At 35.3% G+C, this 22657-nt stretch overlaps 1 protein-coding gene across 3 annotated transcripts in view; it reads left to right on the top strand.

The window, feature by feature from the left end:
* CSMD3 (CUB and Sushi multiple domains 3) overlaps positions 1-22657 on the top strand; it is a 1204746-nt gene that overhangs the window by 613387 nt on the left and 568702 nt on the right. For all 3 annotated transcript variants that reach the window (XM_019032923.3, XM_031014090.3, XM_019032924.3), the window contains one exon: positions 20906-21018. In XM_019032923.3, the coding sequence (XP_018888468.2) occupies positions 20906-21018 (113 nt within the window). The remainder of the gene's footprint in view (positions 1-20905; positions 21019-22657) is intronic.

Here is a 22657-nt window from a genome sequence, read left to right as displayed (position 1 = left end):
AAGGAATATAAATCATTCTATATAAAGTTACATGCACACATATGTTTATTGAAGCACTGTTTGCAATAGCAAAGACACAGAACCAACCCAAATGCCCATCAACGATAGACTGGATAAAGAATATGTGGTACATATACATCATGGAATACTATGCAGCCATAAAAAGGAATGAGATCATATCCTTTGTGGGTACATGGATGAAGCTGGAAGCCATCATCTTCAACAAACTAAGAAAGAAACAGAAAACCAAACACTGCATGTTCTCACTCATAAGTGGGAGTTGAACATGTACACAGGCAGGAGAACAACACACACCAGAGCTGGTTGGGGGTGGTGGTGAGTGGAGGAAGAGAGAAGAGCATTAGGACAAATAGCTAATGCATATGGGACTTAAAACCTAGATGACGGCTTGACAGGTGCATCAAACCACCATGGCACGTGTATACCTATGTAGCAAACCTACAAGTTCTGCACTTGTATCCCGAACTTAAAGTTAAAAAAAAAAAAAAAAATTAAGGCCTCATTCCACAACCAATACCTTTTAGGCTGTTCATTCAATGGATGTAAATTTGCCCTTTAGTGAGAGTGTGAGCAATCTAGGAAGTTTTTTTTTAATCAGTTCTATTTAAACAATCATAAAACTATGAGACTATCAGGCACACAGACAAATTCAGATTTAGCCCTTTTTGTAATTATGTATATTATGGTTTTGTGAAACTCAAAAAGAGGGCACTGGTCCTTACTATACAATTTTTAGGTAGTGAAAGGAAAACCTCTATGTATTTTAAATATAGCAGTTGATTAACAATTGAGCTCTTTCTTAATCAAATGACACTTCTGGGTAAGCATACCAAGCCTTTCACTTTGTTCATACCTACTTCTCATAGGGTTTAATCCATTCTCATTTGATGTCAAGTGCCTCAAATAATCTACTATATTTTTTATTATTGGTTTTGTCAGACTTCTAAATGTTCTCATTATTAAGTACAGATGATACCCTTCTTTCCTTCTATATTGGAGGGCAGGAATGGAAATGTTTTAAAATGAATTTAATTATATAATAAATAATTGAGATCAAGTAGCAGATGAGGCTAGAGGGATTGGATAATTAAGTAAATGAAATAAGACTGCAACTAATTTTTTGAAGAAGGTGATGCCAAAATTAGCTAGACAGCATAAAACCAGAAAAAGAACAAATATGTTGGTGGGACATGCCCTTACATCCCAAGTGAACAGTCAAGTGGAAATAGCTGAGTTTTCTTCTGCTACTCTTAGGAAAATTAAAGAAAATAGTGTTACTTTTTTTTTATATTTCCACATGACTGTTGTCATATTGTCATTAGTTTGTGTAGTCTATCAAAGTATAAGTACTTCATCACGTACAATGTCCTCACTCTGAGAAGTCATATTAATTTTGAAAAATCTGTGATTTCTAGTTTTGTTCTATATTCTTCCATTCATAATCAGAGAATGTGTTTCTCAAACTTGCTGTTCTCCCTCAGAAACAAAATTATACTTCTCTGAAAATGTAACTCTCTTTTCCTCAAGTAGGGATAAATATGACAGAACTTGGCTTGGGCCCACCTCCTAGAGGTGTTTTAATAGGACTGGCTGACTGGCTAAAAGATTTTACAGACTTAGAGTTGAATCAAAAGTTCCTTCGAACTCTAGGACTCTGTGATAGCAGAATTACCTGGATTTATAATCACCAAAGAAGCTGACATAAATTTGAGTGAACCTGAATTTTAAGACTTGTATGATTTCTCTGCTGGAATGTGGAGGCATTGGAAAGTCCATCTGCCAGCCCCAGAGACCAATTGGCCACCCTCTCCTCTCAACTTCAACTCCATTCATCATAACCCATGTCAACCCAGCCTGCATGTTCAAACTGTCCACTTACCCTGCAAACAGCCTTTCATTTCCTCTCAACTTCAACTGCATTCATCATAACCTATGTCAGCCCAGCCTGCATGTTCAAATGGTCCACCCGCCCTGCAAACAGCCTTTCATTGCACCTAGGGATGCACAGGTGAGGTGTGTGTTCTACTTGTGGGATATGGACCTGGAAAAAAGGCCTATGCTGGTCCTGGTAACAGGGAATTCCGGGTACCACATACCTGTGTGTTCTAGAACAGTGCTTTGCAAACAAACAGTAAAATACATTTGATTTTTATTTCTGATCCCTCTTGAACTGATAATTTTATAACAAGTTTCTAGAAAAAAAGAAATAAAACACAATAAATACAAGCTCATTAATTTTCATTATGAAATTCACCAGACATAAAATTACTTTTTCAAATGGCTCTAGAAATGTTGAAAGGTAACACACAGTTTGTGTATTTATCATGTTGTTGTCTGGAAACTACTGTAAGGTCTCAAAGGGGTGGTGGAGAAGGGACACAGATTTCAGCCAGGCAGGCACATTCCTGAGCAAGAGTTAAACTAGAGAAAGGTCAGAGGAGGGCCTTCTACAGGGGAAGAATCAGAGAAGGGGCCCATCTTGCCCACATTTCAAAACAGTACTAAACACAGGGCATGGTAAATTTTCAAAAATGTATGTTAAAACCTAAGTTGAAGGAAATGTATTTTAAATAATGCTTTTCTAACAGTTAAAACTAGTTTTCATTTAGACATTTTATTCAGCAATCTCTTTACTTGTCTGTGAATTCCTTTTTGCTTTTTAAGTTTAATTCATGTGCTAGAGAGTTAATTTTGGCACCAAAATTATTTTACAAGTAAATTGATTTAAAAAGATTGAATAGCTGAAGGTAAGAACACATAGCCAAAAGAAGAAGCCATCTCATATCAAAATATTTAAAAGTCTTTTATTAGAAGATGACTTCAGCCTATATTCAATTTTTATGTTCTAATTATTTTAATAAACACATAATGTATCACTTTGATACATATTTAACAAGTTATGGAACATTATAACATTTTCTAATTCCATCAAAGTATTGAATTAAGTATTGTAAATATAAGGCTTTTTGTGTTTCATTTTGTTTCAGTATTTAGGTTCTAAAAGGTAAAATCAATTACTTATTCTATTCCATAAAAAAATAGTTCATAAAGTCATAACATATTCAATAGCTAAAATACTCCTGCAAAAAAAATCAGTTACAAAGCATTAAAAAATAATAATTATAAAATTTCTTTTTTTATGAAGTATAAAATATTTTTTTTGTAATTTGCTAACTTAAAAATAATTGAAATGTGCCATATCTTTTCACCTTGAGGCTTTAGCTCCAAGGAAATATTCATTACAAACTTATGACCAATGAAATTATTTAGCAATAGAGAAAGCATTGTAATTGGACATCATACGCCGTGCTAAATTTGCCATATAGATAAAAATTTCTAAAATGATGAAAATTTAAACTGCAAATTTAAACTCACAATTCAGAGATTTATTGCATCTGTCATTTGTTGTGCCATATCTATGGCCCATTTTATCTTTTCTCTCTCTCTCTCTATCTCTATTATCTCTTTCTCTATCTCTGTGTTAATTTTCACACCTTTAGAGTTACTTGGAGGATGTTTTTTCCCAAAGTTTGAAATAGCATTTATTCCTGGCAACTTCAGAGTCGTCTAGTGACAAAAGTCAATAGAGATCAGAATATGAACTTGACATTTGATAATAATTCAGATAAAGGATTTGAACAATAATATTTTAATCTTTTAAAGGATATCAAAAGAACTTTAATTGTTTCACAGATTCTTTCCCATGTGCTATTTTTACATTTATGTATAAATTCATCTGATAGTAGAAATGTATATAATTTACTGGAGAGAACTAATAGTGATGGTAATGCAATTACTGGCCTTGAGATTACTTCCAGCTCTCCAGGAGATGTTGATTATTAGTCTACCCTTTCCATCTGCATACAGCAGACTAAGAGGGTTAGACATTAATTCTACCAGATATGTGATACTCCTTCATTTTTCTGCATTTTCTTTTGCATGTGTCACTATTAGATTCATTAGATTCATGGTAACACTGTAAGAACTAAATGAAAACAAACAACATAAAAGTTTAAAAAATTATCTTCTATTAAGACACCTCTGAAAATTTTGTGAGTATGAACTAATGTTGGATGACATCTAATTGAGCAAACATCTTAAAGAAGGTAAAAAATGCTTGTATGGCTATCCAAACCTTCTTCATACTATCACTTTGGAATTCTGAATTCTCCAGGATAAGTTAGTACAATGTCAAATCTCATTCTCAGAAATATGTTAGTTTAGGCTAACAACACTTTTTCCTGATTATTCTCCTTTTAATTTTAAACACACACACACTCCTGGGTTAATATAATAATTTGTAAATAAATTTTTTATTTATTGAATTTAATAGTATTTTAATAAATAATATTCTTACTAGCTTTATGGAAAAGATAGTTCTGTTTTCTATTAGGCTTGTAAATAGATGACTATCATTGCTCTTAGTTTGTTGAGCCCTATATTTTGTCAGATATATACTATTGTTTTTACTATTCAGCAACATTCTTTTTTAAAATCTAGGCCCTACTCCTTTTGGCAACATACTAGTAAACATGATATTTGCCTTGAACAAATTCTTCTACATCCAAGGAGTTATACTTTCCTAACTTTGCTTTTGACTTCAACAAATACCAACAAAGACCATGGGCTAATGAAAGAAGAGAATATACTAAATATGGCAAAAGGTGATATTTTTTAGAGATTAATTGCCACGGTATGAAAAGGGCTTGGAGAATTGACCAGTCAGACAAATTCTTAGCCCCTTGTGTCATAATTATTAAGACAAGAAAAATAAATGTTTTCTTACTGCCTTTTTCTCTATCTTGCACCCTCGCTTTCCTCTTTCACTATGCATACTTACAAACATACACACTCATCCCTTGAGGGCAGCAATCATCTTCTATTCATCTCAGATTTTCCTGAATTCCTTACAGAAAGCCTTGTGTTAATATTGTTAGGTGTTAACAGCAATTATAAAGGAAGAGGAAAAAATATTCTACTCCAAGACACATCTGCTGAGACATGTCAACAGAAAGGGTATCTTTGTAAATATTAGTCATGAGCTGTAGATATGCCATGAGCTGTAGAGCTCTGTAGTCCCACCTAGGGATTTTAGCACTCATTGATACCACTTCCAGGAAAATCAATCAAACTGATGGGAGCAGTTTTCTCATCATGTGGATGAGATTTCACATGTAGTTATCCATATGATCTGCTATAGGGCAATAATAAATATATGCTCTTGGAACGCAGAATTACTTTAGACCACAATACAAAAATAATCTTTGACATTTTTTTTATTGGCAACAAATGACTAAATATATGGAATAATTTATTCTGTGTGGTTCATCATTATTTTTTCATTGTGATTTTTGCTACATATGTCTAATGTTAAAAAACTGATGATTTCCCTGAAAAAAGGGTTCACTTCTGTTTTGCTTGCATTTGTTTTATATATGTATTTATTTTTGAATATACTGAATTGTTTAAAATGAACTAAGTAATTTTTAGTTGTTTTTCCTTTTGTCCTCAGGAATATTTGCACTGTAGCAGGCATTTCAAAGGTGACTGTAGAAGAAGAAATTAGGGGAAAATATAGAAAGAATATATAAACAAGCTGGATTTCTTCCCACAAATACTGAGTGTCATAAGCAAGACCTGACTGGAGTCTTAAATATATACAATGAAGTATCCATATTCCAACTTTGAATACAAAGATGTGTATGCTAAAGATTTGGCCTTCAAATTCAGTTTTCTAAAAATAAAACTCAATATAGAAATCTATTTGTAAAAGTAATAAGACCCATGACAAACATTATCCTACCTTATTATGCTTTTGAATTAGCCAGTAAATTAAAACTTCTGAATCCTATGTCCCTAAATAAAGTTAAAACAACAATTATTGACAACTCAGCTAAGGGAACTAACATTTATATTGTCCCATTATTCCATAATGCTTTATATATTTTGATTTTAAAAACCATACATTATTCTTCCACTGCATTGGCCCACATTCTGAACTGTCACTCTACTGTGATCTGTTAGGGTTTTTTCTTTTTTTTTTTAACTTAACTTTTCTAATCATCGTCATTTTAATGAATTTCGTGTACTTCAAATAAACATATACATTACTTTTTATAACATTGTATTAGAAGGAAAAATATTAAATGCATTTTCATAAAAAGCGAAAGTTGCATATTTGTATAATACAAAAAATATGTTAGAACATAGGACTACAATTCTCATGTCTAATGGATGCATCCAAAGGCCTTGAGTGATTATAGAAAGTCAGGCAATAGGTCTTAAGGAATGCAGGAAATTTCACCCCAAAATAGGGCTCCCTTGGTATAATGAAAAAAAAATTTTTTTTTTTTTTGAGATGCAGTCTCGCTCTGTTGCCCAGGCTGGAATGCAGTGGTATGATCTCAGCTCACTGCAACCTCCACCTCCCAGGTTCAAGCAGTCCTCCTGCCTCAGCCCCCCAGTAGCTGGGATTACAAGCACACACCACATGCTGGACTAATTTTTCTATTTTTAGTAGAGATGGGGTTTTGCCATGTTGGCCAGGCTGGTCTCGAGCTACTGTCTTCAGGTGATCCACTCACCTCGGTCTCCCAAAGTGCTGGGATTACAGGCATGAGCCACTGCGCCCAGCCATAATGAGCATTTTGAATTAAATGGCCTTAGATATCAAGTGCTGGAAGAGACTTTTCCCTATATCTACATAAAGATAAGACTGACCCACTAAGGAGAACAATTGTTCTTGTTTCCCTCCCTGTTATTTTATTAAACGTTATAAGAGAGAAGACCAGGAATGTAATCACACCTGAACAGACCCTTTTTCAATACAATGACTGTCTCCAAAGATCATTTAAATTCCAAAAAGAACTATTTACAAGTTATTTTAACTTATGTTCCTCTATTCAATCATTCTCCCTAGTGATTACTTATTGCCCCTGAATCAATTTCCTCTTCTGTCTGTCCCCTAACCTGTTTTGCCAGGATCCAAGTCCCCATTCTTTCTGTAACCTCAAGATGATATATAAACTTCTGGAACTCACTTCAACATCAGGCAATCACTCTGTGATTCTCCTTGTGCTCACAGTTAAATAAATGTATATGCCTATTTGATAAGTGCAAGAGGCAGATAAGGGGGAAGTTCCCCAAAGCATTTCCAACTGGCTTGTGCACTGGGAGGACCGGGCGAAGCCTTGGGACATTTGCACCATTTGCAGGGGGGTGGAGCCTGGCCTTTCCTGTCCCAGGATGGCAACCTGGGATTCAGTTGGTCAGCTGAAGAACCACAGGACTCCATATCATTTTGCTGACTTGTTTTTCCTTTTTGCCCAATAAATTCCTCTACTCACCCTTATAAGAGGAGGTGCCAGCTGGGCTTTCTGGGTCGAGTAGGGGCTCAGAAACTGTGAAACTCACTCATTTCCTGCATCAGGACTTACTTTGGTCCTGAATGAACACTATTGAAGATATATGCTTAAAATATTCCTAACACCAGGATTTGTGCATGTATTTTCTTCCCCAAGAAAGCTATAAACAGCGAAAATTTTGCTGTAAGTTTCCCTGTATCCTTCTCTCCCTCTCTCCCTTCCCCCTCCCCCAAAACTAAAGTTAAAAGTAATGTTAACTGCCCGTTTTCCTGTGACCAGTGGGCCTTGTCTATCCTCCCAATTTGAATTCCTTCTGAACATACTTTATAAAGTCCTGTACAATCCTATCTCTTTTGCCATGCTGTTGCCATAAAGTAGATAAAACCTAAGTTGCAATTCCGGTTTTCCTCAAGATCTAAGACATATCACAAATGGTTAATTGCCTTTGTTTTTCACTCTGGTAACATATTCTCGCCCCACGTATTTCCCGCCTTAAAGAGTTTAAAAGGCAATCACATAATCTAACTCTGGCTACCCATTCGTTTGGGACCCCTTCCATGCTGTGGGAGCTTTGTACTTTCACTCTGCTAAATAAAGCCTACAGCTTTTTCTCTCTTGGTCCATGTCTTTATCAGTCACTGTGGTCAGCCGCCACACCAATTCTTTGGCGTGGCTAGGCAAGAACCTTAGGCGTTAACACTTAGATGTCTCCATGAGCCCAATCTTTCCTGGTCGTGTGACAAGAACATTTTTCTACAACATTTTCTCTTATTAATCTGCCTTATTGTGAGTTGATTTTTCAATGAACTTTTGAAGTGGGCTAAGGCCTTTCATCTGCACAAGGCTAATAAAAATGTAATAGATTATGTTCTTTATTTTATATACTATTTCAATTCTTGAAAAATATTTTTGAGTGCACCTATTTAGGACTTTATCTCATTTTAGCATGAAGTGACTGACTAGGAAGACTAGAATGAACTATGAACACTGAAGTTACTCAGCCTGTAAATAAACATGTATTAAAGAAGCATTTTTTAAATTAACAAATAATTCATTCAAAAAGATGTATTAAATATTGATACAACTGTCTGGGGCAGCAAATCTGTTCGGGACTGCAGCAGCTCAATTCTTGCCTCCTCAGAAGAAATAATTCAACAGAGAGGCATAAAGCAGACTGAGAGACCGAGGCAAATTTTAGAGCAGAAGTGAGTTTATTAAAAACTTTAGGGGCAGGAATGAAAGGAAGTAAAGTACATTTGGAAAAGGGCCAAGCAGGCTACTTGAGAGATTCAAGTGTGTGTTTTGACCTTTGACTTTGGGTTTTATATGTTGGCATGCTTCCAGGGGGTTTGCATCTCTTCTCCCCAGGTTTTCTTTGAGGTGGGCTGTCTGCATGCACAGTGGCCTGCCAGCACTTGGGATGGGCCACATGCCCAGTGTGTTTACTGAAGTTCTATGCTTGTGTACTTGAGGCATTTTTCCTCTTACCAGTCAAGTGTTACAGTTAAACTCCATTGTTTTACCTCTTAGCATACATGTTTAAGCCCACTCACCCAACTCCTGAGATCTTATCAGGAAGCTGTTGATCACCAGTTTCAGGTGTTTCTATCTATTGGGAGACTGCCTTTCCCTCCTGCTGGCTGCATCAATTAGATAGACAGTTTAATAACTGCCTGGCCATCACCTGATGATCACCTAATATTCCTGGTGTGGGGAGGCCCTCTCCTGCCCTGCTCATGTTTGACTACTTACTGTAACACAGCTATTTAAAGACTCATTTGAGAGTCTTACAAGAATATGACTCTTTCCTCTGTAGCCCACAGCATCCTTTACTGTCAGGGTTGAAGGTTTCTACCATTTGAATCTAAACCAAGGTCTTTGAGAGGGAGCTGAGAAGAATTGGCCATTGAGGTTTTATACAAAGAGCAGGGTTTTCAGTGAGACATCAAGTATTGAGAAAATATAATTAAAATAAAATCACCTACCAACCCAATGAATCCACTTCACAAAATGTAAAAAGAAATGAAACAGCTTTTCTGTTAAATAAAAATTAAGCCAGATTGTGATCTGCATCATAGGCAATCTGTAGAGGAGATTTCAAAAAAGAGAAACCTCACCCTTTTTATATAGCTTTGACAGATATAATCCATTAAACACGTTAATTGTCTTTATCAAAAGAAAAATATACACTTCTATCTTTATAATAATCAAGAAGTTACATAATGGAGCCAAGTGCCTAGCCTTTAACACTCAGTGAAACAGGAAGACAGGATACAATCTTCCTTGATGTTCTTATTTCAAAAAGATAGCTCCAAGGCCTCTAAGGAAGACATTCTTAGAATGTAAAACTTGTAAGAGTTTTCTTTAGCTTTTAAAACATTTACACATATCTGAAAGAAAAAGAAAGCATCTACAACTTCAGGTTTTCTATAGGAAATTCTAAAGAGAAGGGGGGTTGGAGGAGTTCTCTTACCTTTATAATTTCAAGAAAATTTTTACTTTTTTTAAAGATTTGTATTTATACTTAGAAGTTTTCTTTTTTGTTACTATTTTATAACACGATGATTATTAAATTATGTGTATTGCTGTTTCTACTCTTCTCTGAGCAGTTTGCAGTTATCAAAATATATAGCAAATCCAATGTAAAATACAAAGCAAGGTAATTATCAGAAATATAATAGAATTAATTTATAAATTTATTGTATTATTAGCCTTGAAGGAATAACCTTTAAATATATTATTTAAGTGAACCAATAGTGAATAGTTCAAGCAGATTCTTGATTAGCCATGAACAAAAATTCTCCATCATCCATTAATTTTATAAACTGTTGTGATATCTACATTGCTTATATTTTCAAATAATTAGCTATTTGAATATTATTTTTGTAGATCCTCATGACATCTTACTAAACCAAGCCTAAGGTGTAACTTAACCCTAGAACTCAAATATCTAAATTTTTAAATAAAATATTTTTTGGAGGGCCAAAATACTTATTCAGAGTTTTCATCAATCACATAAGTAATATTACATTTATAAGATAATCTAGGACTTTTAGCATTTATTTCATTTTTCCAATTTTTTTGGAGATGGAGAACACAACCATTTTCTAGTATCCTTATGAGGCACCTCTTAAGGGTACAGATTGAACTTCCAGTATTTAATATACATGACTTTAATTGTTACAATTCTTGTGGAAAAAGCCTATAGGTTTCACATAAGCCCAAATCAATAATTTAATTATAATAACAGTCAATTAAATCTCTGCAAATAATAGACATTTACTTTTGTTTGTATATTGATATTTGGACTGGAGAGACTTGTGTCCCAAAGCTAATTAACTTATATTAGACTTATCATTTGCAGTCTTACCTATCAACCTCAGATTTGTTTGTCTGTTAATTAGATGTTTTTCATTCTAAATCATCCTTCCATTTAAATCAGTTAAAAAATTGTGTGTGCCTGTGTGTGTGAAATTTATGGATTAATATTTAGACACATATTAGTTACTTTTACTTTGGGATTATTAAAAAATTAGTAAGAAGATGGTCTCACTTGTACTCTGCCAATAATTGGACTGTTGAACTTGTAAGCAGATCATACCTGTTCTTGTGTAAAAGAAAAATTGCACCAGACAAGTCAAACAAACAAGACTTTTCCCAAAACTATTGCAGTAGGGGAGAGAGACTGAACTCAACTCTGCTGAAACAAAAAGTGGGAGGGTTTTTAAGCAGTGGAGTGAGTTAGTGGAAAATCAGTGGAAAGCTTTAGATGAGAGATTAGTCAATAGATGAGAGATTAGTCAATGTATACAGACCATCTGCGTTTCAATTGATTCTTGTTGAAGTTAAGCTCCTATCCTCCCATAGAGACTGGGAGACAGGTGCTACCTCCTTCAATGATTACATTTCAAAGGAATGGCTTGGAGGTTCTTGAGAAAGATATTCTTTGTTGAATATTTACATCCAAAGGGGTAGAGAATGAATTTATAATTGCAAGTTTTTTTTTTAACTTAAATGCTTTAAGAAACAGTAGGTCAGGAACCTGTAGTCAGAAAGAAACCCGCCTAAAATTTTCTAAAGTTTAGTTAGGGTGACTGGAATATTAAGCCCATCTTAATCACTGGGAGTCCAATTCCAAGCTGTTTGGAAATAAGTGATTGTAGGAACTATTATTACCAGGAGTACACAAAGAAAAAGTAGTGTAACAAATAACATTTTTTTAAAATAAAATGTGGTTCTTAAAGTAATTGAAATAATGTTACTGTGAATAGGACAACAAAGCAGTCTATGAGCATAAGCTCACTAGAATTTCTTCTTTCAGTTGCATTCAGAGCCAAAATTACTTATCTAGAAAATTTTTTTGAGTCCTTTGTAGGAACTATTGTCAAATTCTTCTGAGGTGCTGGCTCCACATGAATCTGCGTGAGATTTTCTTTCACTTTGCTAGCCATGTGGATCATCAAGAGCACTTGATCCTTCTAGCACAGGATCAGCTAATCTTACCTCTGGAACACTTTCAGATAAATGGAATCTCCTGGTCAATAGGGTGGCAAATTTCTTTCAACAGGTCCTTCCAGGTCCTTATGATTTTGTGTCTTAGGGATTCTAGGGAAGAAAGAAGCACCTTGAAGTATGAACATGATTAAGAGAGAATTCAGTTAAATTGGGCACAGGACATGGTTTCTGACTGAATTTCATAGGTCTGGCAACCATTAGTTCAAAGGGGAAAAATATCATGCTTGTTTGCAAATGTCATTCTAATTTTTGACAATGCTAACAGTAAAATGCTAGGCCATTTTTATCCAGTATATTGCCTAATCTCAGCAAATGAGTTCCATTCATCTTATAGGAATCTATAAATAATTGCATAATTACTAGGTGACAGTAATAATAATGTTGTAACCGAGCGAGTTGTAGAGAAATGCCACACTCTGAGACTAATTCAGGAGTCCTTTTATTGCTGGCGACCGAGAGACGGCTAGCGCTCAAAATTCTCTTGGCCTCGAAGAAGGGGCTAGATTTTCTTTTATACTTTGGTTTAGAAAGGGGAGGGGGAGCCTAGCTGAAGCAATCTTACAGAAGTAAAACAGGCAAAAGAAGGTTAAAAAGATAAATGGTTACAGGAAAACAAACAGTTCCAGGTGCAGGGGCTTTAAATCCATCACAAGGTGATAGACACGGGGCTTTGGGTGCTATCAACCGGACACAAATGCGGGGGCTTAGGGTACTATCGACTGGGCAAATTCCTGGGAACTGCGGATATAGCTTGCCACAGTATCTTATCAGTAATTACATTCTTTGATGTGCTGGGAGTCAGCTTGCACAAGTTAAGTCCTTGAAGAAAAGCGTGGGTGGGTAAGGGGCTGCAAGTGAAGGAACCAAAATGGAGTCTCTCCGGCTCTCTCAGCTAAGGGAGAGGCAATTCCGGTTAAAACAAGGTAGGATATAACAATAAGATGACTTCCTTTCTCTGATTCATTATGCTTCTGTAGACCCAAAGTGGAAATCATGGGTATTAAAAGATACTTTACCGGGCTTGCACATTCACATTTAAAGACGGAAAGACTTCAGACCATCCAAACATCATATATACTATAACTAGACAAAATATCTTACTTTTTGTAGACATTAATTCTATGAAATCCAACTGCCACTTAATTTCTGGGAAAGCTGGTTGGGGAAAACTGCCACATGTACCTTAGGAATAGACTGTAAATAATTCTTCTGACAAACAGCTCATCTCTTTAATATTTTTGGAATAATTTTATTTTTATGTAAGTACAGTAATAGTCTGGGGTCTTTAAAGTCCCCATTTTACTTAGATGAGTATGTCAATGACACATTATTAATCAAATGAATAATAATTATGGTATAGGGGTTACTTTATTAGGTAATTTTCATAGTTCAGTCAAATGTTTTATCCTCCTTTATAATTCATTCATCAGTTTCCTTTTGTGAAGCATATTTTTGAAAATTAACAAAAGTTTCTTGTATTAAAAGTGAGGCTTCCAAGTTTACAGTCTGTTACATTTTAACAGTTGCTTTTGCAGCTCTGTCAGCAAAATAGTTGCATTAAAAAATTGTGTCATTCTGCTCTATGTGAGCTCTACAAATGGTTACTGATCTGACAGGATAGTTGTACAACTTCTAAAAAATAAGCTATCAGTTTTCCATGGGATATTTTACTTCCCCTCAAAGTTGAGAAGCTTCTATTTCTCCAAATTTGCTCTCCTATGTGATGGACACCAAACATGTATTTCCTACCTACCTACCTACCTACCTACCTACTTACCTACCTACCTACCTACCTATCAAGAATTGCAACTCCAGTAACTTCTATTAACTGTGCTGCTTGTGTCAGCTTAATTCTAGGCAAAGCATAAGCTTTCAAAATGTCGTATAAGAGGTCATGATAGCATACAAAACCTTAAATCGGGCCATTTTTATCCCAACTACATGTCCACCAGTAAATATTATTAAATTGTCGTTATTGCTAAAAACCACAGGCTCTTTAGCTCCCTATGTAATGGAAATTAACATGAGGCCCAGCAGATTTCCCAGACAAGGCATTTATTTTAGGGCTTGTGCTTAAGCACTAGGGAGACGGCAGAGTCACAAGGGTCCTCCAGCTGGCTCTCCAATAAAAGCCAGTAGGGATTTTCTTTACTAGGTAACTCGTGGGAATTGACATCAGGGGTAAGGTACACAGACTGTTCTGTGCACAGCACGTAAGTGGTAGAGTACATGGGTCAGCGTATCTTATTGTGATGGTTATCTTGAGCAGTGGGCCACCTGGTGGTCTGGCCAGCGGCAACAGGGCTGTAAATCAGTTGTGCAGCATTCCTTCCCAAGGTGGGAAACTGCAAACTTGGTTTGATTTCAAATCTCCTAAGGCCAGTTTCTGGAATTATTTAAACAAACGGCATGGTTACACATTATGAGAGCACAGAAGAACATAGAATGGCTTTTTTCCTTGTATGACTACTAACAGGTATGTTATCAGTGAAGTAGTGGTATAGGTTTGTGATCGGGGGAATGCAAGAAAGGTTGTTCTAGTGGAGGTGAGCTGAAGCGAGGCCCCATCCTTTCTCTGCCTCATTACAAACAAGAATATCAGATAAATTCATCAGAGCTTAGTGTCTTCTCTTACCCCTGTAATACAATCATGATCATCTATTTGATCAGGATCTGGTAAAAGAGTAACATGATTTAGGATATTGCATCTCCTAAGCACAATACTGGGATCAATGCTTGTTCTTAACTAGTCTGTTGGCATACCCACACATTCTGGATTTTTTGCACTTGTAAGATAGCTGTCACAGCATGTGGGACATGCATGTAAGTGACTGCAGGTAAGGGCTTGAGCCTTTTTAAAAGTTTATCTGCTACTTCCACAGCATCTTGTCATCAACAGTGCCACTACCTCCAAGGAAACTGAGAAATTTGTTATTAGTGTGTCATCTATTCCCAACTTTTGAGTTAAAATTCCAAAAGTACCTGCTTTATTTTCATAGCAAAGCAAGTGGAAAGTCTTTGCAAAATTTGGAACTCCCAAAGCTTATACTATAGCCAATTTTAATTTGAACACTTCTTCAGATTCTACTGACCAAATAAAAGGATCCGAGGAATTATTACACAGTTATTTCATTAGAGTTTTGGCCACTTTACAAAAGCTGAAATTCACTGTCCACAATATTCTACTAGTCCCCAAAATAGTTTTTTTTTTTTTTAAGGCCTACATAATGCCTTCAGCATCAACAGATGCTCTAAATATTTTATCTCAGTTTGGCAATTTTGCAATTTGTCTATTGAAGGCTTATGCCCTTGTGAAGGGGGAGTTGTAACAAAGCCGAAGTGTCAGTTTTTTATTGCTCTTTAGTTTCTGAGCCTATCAGCAAACCATCAACATGCTGATGACTTACAGATCCCCCACTGGGACAAATTTCTTTAAGTTTTTTCTGTAAATGATTAGAGAAATGGAAGGAGAGTCAGGAAATCCTTGAATACTTTTTCATAAATACTGAACTCCTTTCTAAGTAAAACAGCAAACAGCAACAGAAATGTAAACTTGTTTACTAGAGCAATGAGAAAAAACAGATCATAGATAAATCGGAGAAAAAACTTTGCAGAGGATGGTAGCAAAGTAATAAAGTTTCTCATGTTAGAAACTAAAGGCGTGAATGGAGCAATACATTTATTTTCTTCTTTAAGATCTTGTACACAGGTCAATCATCTTTATCACATTTACCTTCTTTCCTTTCTGGAAGTATGGCAGTATTAATATTACAGGGTAAGTGTCTTTATAAAATTACCACTTGTCTTTGAATTTTTTTAACTGTGTGTATTTCTTCTAGTAGAGCCTTTGACAAAGGGTATTGTTTGACACATGGCCATTGCTTATGTTTTTTGTAAAGAATTTCTATTGATTCTACACCTCAAACTAAACCACTTGCTAGGGCCCAAAGTGATGAATTGACTTGTTTCAGTTCAGGGCACTTATCCAGCACAGTGTGAGAAAGCTGCTTTTCGGAATACCCCTTTTCTTTCAGAAGGTACACAGTAATCAGATTCCTTTTATTCCAGGGAGTTCCACAGACACTCCCTATGGAATATAGAATATGGTAGTCTTTAATTTTCCCAGCAGGTCTCCCTGCAATAGGTTTACAGGAGGATCAGGAGAAAACTAAGAAAACCTATTCCCAATATGAGACCCTATTTGTGTGGGAACCACAGAAGAAAAAGAGCAAGTAGAAGGCTAACTCAAAATACCAACAATGTGTGTTCATTAACACCAGATGGAAAGTAAGACTTTTCTGGGGAAATCACAGAATAAGTAGTACCAGCAACTACTAGAAAATGCACACCTGTAATCCCAGCACTTTGGGAGGCCGAGGCGGGCAGATCACGAGGTCAAGAGACTCAGACCATCCTGGTCAACGTGGTGAAACCCCGTCTCTACTAAAAATACAAAAATTAGCTGGGTGTGGTGGTGCACACCTGTAGTCCCAGCTGCTTAGGAGGCTGAGGCAGGATAATCGCTTGAACCCGGGAGTTGGAGGTTGCAGTGAGCTGAGATCGCGCCAATGCACTCCAGCCTAGTGACAGAGCGAGACTTCATCTCCAAAAAAAATAAAAAATAAAAAAAATGCAATGAGTTAGCATGAGAGAAAGTTATTGAAATGTACGTATCATCAGTTCCCACATCTGAGATCCCCTCAATCTGTCAGTTTTAGGTCATTCCCAAATTATTTCCCAGCCTTCTGGGCTTTCCTGATTCCCTTATTTCTGCAGTTGCTGTATCCTCTGGATTCTCTTTTCTCCAATCCCGCCTCCAACATCTGGCTTCTCGCAGTATGGCATATGGTTTTGTTTTCTTTCTTTGCTCACTCTACAGGCTGGCCGGAATAGGGGTTATGCCTTTTACTAAATAGTTCTTACTGGATAATTAACATATCAGTTTTTTTTTAATTTATTTTCTTCTTCACATTTCTCTAGATTGTCCCAAAACTAAGTAACTGCTGCTAACATTTGAATCTGTCCTTGCCATCCTAATACCCTTCCTCTAATTTGAATTTGGATAGTCATCAAGGGACCTGAGACAAAAATTTTGAACTACCCTTTGATCCATACCGGTAGATTCTGAGAAAGCCTCAACAAACTGCTAATGGAAATCAATGGCAGACTCCCTTGTCTTTCGGATACACCATTGCAATTTCACCCAGCTCACTTTTAGAGGAAAGATTTCGAGTACAGCTGTAAGGAGTTACTTTCAGTGAGTCTCCAAATCTCTTAGTTATCCCTTATTTGTGGAGGGTGATGAACAGTTATCTACCTCTTGGTTCAATGGGTGATCTTCTGGTCCCCAGTGTGCTTGTTCCATCACATGAGTGGAGTCTGCTGATTGCAGAACTCCACACTGTATCCCGTGCAAATCTCCATGCTCGGGACTGTAAACTGAAAACATGCTGCAGAGGATGCCTGCAAACTTCTGGGAAGCAGGGAAAAGAAGCTTTTATTTGAGATATATTGGCTGGCAAGGAGGTCTGTATAACTTCTCAATGGCATCAGCATCACTGGTGATCAAATAAGAGCTGGTCTTTCTCACACTGTGACAAGATAAATGTAGAATTATATGACTTTTTGGCTTATTTTCCATGTTACTGTTTATTAGACTAAGACTATTTTTTTCCAAATAGCAAGTGAGACCACTCTACATCTTTTTGTCTTCATGTGGGGACAGTCTTTTATACAAGTTCCCAATTATTCCCCAATCACGTTCCTTCGTAATTTCTGCTTTCCTAAATACATGAAATATAAATGATAAGTGACTTTTGGGGGCACAATATGTGCTAAATTATTGACTAGGCTCAGGGTTAGGGCATGAGGCACACAAATCTGTTTCCTCAAACAAGGCAGATAATTCATTATCAGCTAAAGAAGTTGTGGCCTTGTCCTTTGTAGGGAAATACACTAACTAGGAGAACTGGAGGTCTAAAACACCATTGCTTTGATCTTCTCAGGAGTCTACTAAGGCAGAGAAGGATAAAGAGACACAAGGGATGCAGAAAGAGCAGAGATAGCAGAAAAAGGAAGAAGAATCAATGAAAGTGCCTTTAATTTATCCATTTCCTCTTCCATTCTTCTCAATCTTTCCTTCTAGTTATGCAGATCTTTTTAACTTTCCACCAAGAATAATATGTATCCAATAAATGCCAGCAGTTCATTTGCTGGGGATGAGGTCAAAGAATCATAACAAATTCTGAAAAGTTTGGTACTTGTATGTATTCCAAATATGACAGAGATATTAGCTGTTTAGGAGAAAGAATTGCAGGCAATATCCTTGGCTTCCCCTATTTTTCCACCATCAAAGTTAATTGTAATCCTGATGGGATTTGAGTCCAGATTACCCATGCATACTCATTAATAAAATTTAAAATTTTACATTTAAAGTAATAAATTTTAAATTAATAAAATTTGAGTTTGGAGAGAGTGGTCTATCCAGATACTATTTCAAAAAAGCAAAGATCAAGAAGGGAGAACTTTTATAATTATAATTATAATATGGCTGCTGTGGGGTCCACTCAATTCAAAACTACTATTCATATCCCAATCCTCTTTACCAAGTAGTTGGGGAAATGTGGTTAAAAATAAAATCTTTTGCCAGCTCAGTAAAAGCTCTCCATAAAATGGAGGGAAAAATGAAACAGTTTTTCTGTTGAATAGGATTAAACCAAACTGTGATGTGCATCGTAGGAAATCTGCTAAGGAGATTGCAAAAAAGAGAAATAATATATAGCTAGGAACATACAATCCATTGCATACATGTTAATTGCCTTCATCAAAACAAAAAATAAAACATTTCCTATCATTATGACAAGCAGGAAGTTAAATCAAAGAGCTAAGTACTAAGTACCTAGGCTTTAACTCCCCAGAAAAGTAGAGACAGGGCATCATCCTCTTTGATGTTCACAGTTTAAAGAGGTGGCTCCAAGGCCACCAAGAGAGAAATTCCAGGAATGAAAAACTGGCAAAAGTCTCATTTAACTATTAAAATATTTAGATACATCTAAAATAAATGGAACTTATAATTTCAAGTTTTCTAAAAGAAATGCTAAAGAGAAGTTGAGGGGAGTTTTAATTTTTGACATCAGAAAATTTAAAAATATATATATTTTATTATTATTTTTAGATGACATATACCCTTACACCAGCAATGAGTTGGGAACTAGGTGAAATCAGGGCAATAGGATAAGTTAGTAAGGGAACAATTTAGCTTGCAAGTGTTAGTTGTTCTTCATGAACTGACAAAATGCCATTCTAGAAGTTTCAGGATAATAGAACAGTTCAGGATTATGAATGTTATAGGAGGATGTAACAAAGAGCAATACTTCAATTTTCCCAGAAAAACAACTCTTAGTATTCTCTTTGAGGTAGTTTGTTGGTATGTTTGATATGGTATAGCTGATGCACATGCTATGTAAATATAAGCTCTCATTTCCGTTTAATAATGGGTTTACTTTACTTTCCATTCTGCCTCCAAGCTGGAGTGTTTACCCTTGCCCATAAACCTGCACCTGCCTCTCTACAGTAGCTCAAAAAACTGCTACCTAAGAATCACCAATTTGAAAGTTCACATGCCCCAAAATTTAATTAAAAGATGTTTCAAATGATTATGTGTATATATAGACAATATATATGTGTGAGTTTGTTTTATATTATGGTAATTTAAAATGTTTTTTGGCAGGAAGAAGGAAATGAAGATAATCTAAAGTTCCCTGATGCATTATGGTATCTTGGTATCTTACGGTGTTCTTCAGTGTCATATATAATCCCATAATTAAATAATGTTAGTTTACCAAGTTTCTTTGTGACAAATTCCCATAAATCCTGTAACACTGGCCACTGGTTACATACTTGTACTGCAAATGAAGTTTGTTGTAATAGTTGACTACGCACAGGGCGTTTTGCTGCCATAGTCACTTCCAGGATATGGTCAACTACACTGCCCTCTGCTGGTGTATTCATAATAGAGCCACTATTTAAGAGACTAAACAGTCTCGTAGGTTTTTACAATGAAAGGAAACTTTATACTTTCCTGATGTAATTTTCCAGCAATCTTTATGGTTTTAGCAATAAAGTAGGCAAACATTCAGTATTTTCTTCCTTTGGAAACCTGTCTTTCTGTATATAATTTAGAATCCCTTATCAGTGTGGACATTTACTCTGCAGTGAATCCATTTTTTCCTCTTTCCTATTCTTGATGGACTTCCCCGCAACCTAAGGTCTTATTTACTAATTTGCTTTCATCCTTCTAATAACCTTTGGCTTCAGTTCTAATATGCAACTACAATATCATTGATGATAGACAAAACGTGAAGTAATTTCCCTTCTTATGGTTACAAAACTGTGCATTACTGAATGAGGGATTAGTAATGAATGGATACAGTTATGCTGCATCAGATTAGCAGCATATTTCTTTAAATAAAACTATTTACAGAAAAACATATGTGACATGGGCAGCTTATAATGTAGGTACTATATTTTAAGGCTTGTGTATTCGACATCAGTATTGCAAAGGGTTCGGTTATACTCTTGGCCACTTTATTGTTTTGCACAGAAATATTTTAACAATATTTCTCTAGAACAAAGTTCTGTGAAACTGGGAATGTTAAGATATATTTGTGGTGTTAAAAATACTTGAATATTTGTATAGATCCTCTTTTTCTTTTCAGTTCAAAAGGAAGTACTGTGTAGGACTTTTTGATGGTCTAAAATATCATGACCTTGCCTCAGGAACATGAAAGATCTTTCCTAGTTAAACACAGAATAATATTTTTATAACAACCTTGATCACTAAATTGTGTAGTTTTTTCTTCTGTCACATCAACACATACTCCTCTATGTTTATCTGACTTTTTTTTCTAGCAAAGAAAGTACTGAGAAACACATCTGTCTTATAATTTGTATGCAGAGGATGTTTTAATAACCCATCTCTCCCTTCTTTGTCCATCTCTTTTTAGGCTGACTGGAAGCTTTGTACCAGACTTGATAGTGAGCATGAGTAGCCAAATGTGGCTGCACCTTCAAACAGACGAAAGTGTTGGATCTGTTGGTTTCAAGGTTAACTACAAAGGTAATGATTAATTTCTACATAGGAAATGTTATCTTAATACCACCAGAGAATATTTTTAAATTCACGTTTAATTGCATCTACAAAATTAAAAGTTTTGCAGAATACACGCTACATTTCAACAAAGATCATTTCCTCCTTAATTTAACTACAAATGTTAATTACACTTATCTTTAAATAAAATGAGTTTTTCCTTTAAAATGTGTCTATTTTGCATACTTCATCTTTCTCCCAGTATATTATACTATCCTTGTGTTTCAATCACTGTAGACTCCTAGCCTTCCCTAAAATAGACATGTGATTTTATGTACTTTAAGTAATTTTCCTGGCAAAGATTCTACTAATTATTAAATACTTAAATATAACAGTAAAGGTCTGAAATCCCTAAATATTCCAATGTACAAATCTTTTTTTGTAATCTATCAAACATATAAATCATAGATCACAAATTTGTGAAATTGCTTTTGCCCATCCCAGTGTCAGTAAAGATACAGATCAATAATTAACTATGTGTGTTTAACAAAATATTTTATTCTAGTTTCATTTATCAGAAATAGATGCAAGCATATGAGGTCATAGATATCTTCCACACATGTTGGACCTTGATTAAAACCAATACATACACACAATGTGCATATTAGAAATGCAAATTTGCAATTGTGACTGAAAAAAGTACTAATAAGCTCAATTAAAAATCTATTTTTTAAAAACAAAAATATACAAGAGATCATCAGACTGTTATGTTGCTTGAATTTATCATTACTATTGTGGTAAAAATTATTATTTTCTATCTTACCAATTAAATAATTACTGTGAAAAATTCTTTTACTTGCATAATAATTTTCAATTAGAATTTTCTCTTACAAACACTGTCATGCTTTTGATTCTGGACACATGAAAATGAATGCATGATGTTGTCAGAGAGACAGAACACATTCATTCTGTGTTTTTTTTGTGTGTGTGACTAAATTTGGTACTGTATTAATTTGAATAGTTCAAGAAATCTATGTAAATGCCAGTTTATTAAAAAGGTTAGCTTGATTATAGTTTTGATATATTCCTCCTCAATTTAAAATCCACCTCTATCCCCAGTAAATAAAACAAGGTTACAAAATTTAAAGAACAATTGGCTTATGTTACATGTATTTATCTGTCTTTTTTCCCGGCAACTTGTATTTTACATGCAGGGGGTCTATGTGCACATTTGTTACTTGGAAATATTGTGTAATGCTGATTTGGAGTACAGATCCTCTCACCTAGTCATACTTCTTGAAATGTATCTTTTTTCTGTTTCTTCCCCTTCTCCCTCTAAATGGCTAAGGAAACCTGGCATTCTTATATTCCTGTGTTTCTGTTATTTTCTCCATCTTACGAAGGTTACCTGTCAGAAAATCTATAGTGATTTAAACATTAGAAACTGTATGAATTATTAATGATAATGCTTGAACAAGAAACATTTATTAAAACTCATGAATAGGTTGGAGCAACAGGGAGTTCTATTGATATTTACACAGTTCTCCCCTCTGCTGTGGTTCAAGAGCTGGAAGTACATTGTAGAGCAGCACAATTAAACATTATATTGTTCTCTGTCTGCTTAGTTTTCAACAATAGTAATTAAACAATTCACAGAGATGATATATTT

This window comes from Gorilla gorilla, chromosome 7 (genome assembly GCF_029281585.2).
Source record: "Gorilla gorilla gorilla isolate KB3781 chromosome 7, NHGRI_mGorGor1-v2.1_pri, whole genome shotgun sequence".
NCBI lineage: Eukaryota > Metazoa > Chordata > Mammalia > Primates > Hominidae > Gorilla > Gorilla gorilla.
The sequence above is the reverse complement of the archived record's forward strand: the minus strand, read 5'-3'. Positions and strand labels throughout refer to the sequence as shown.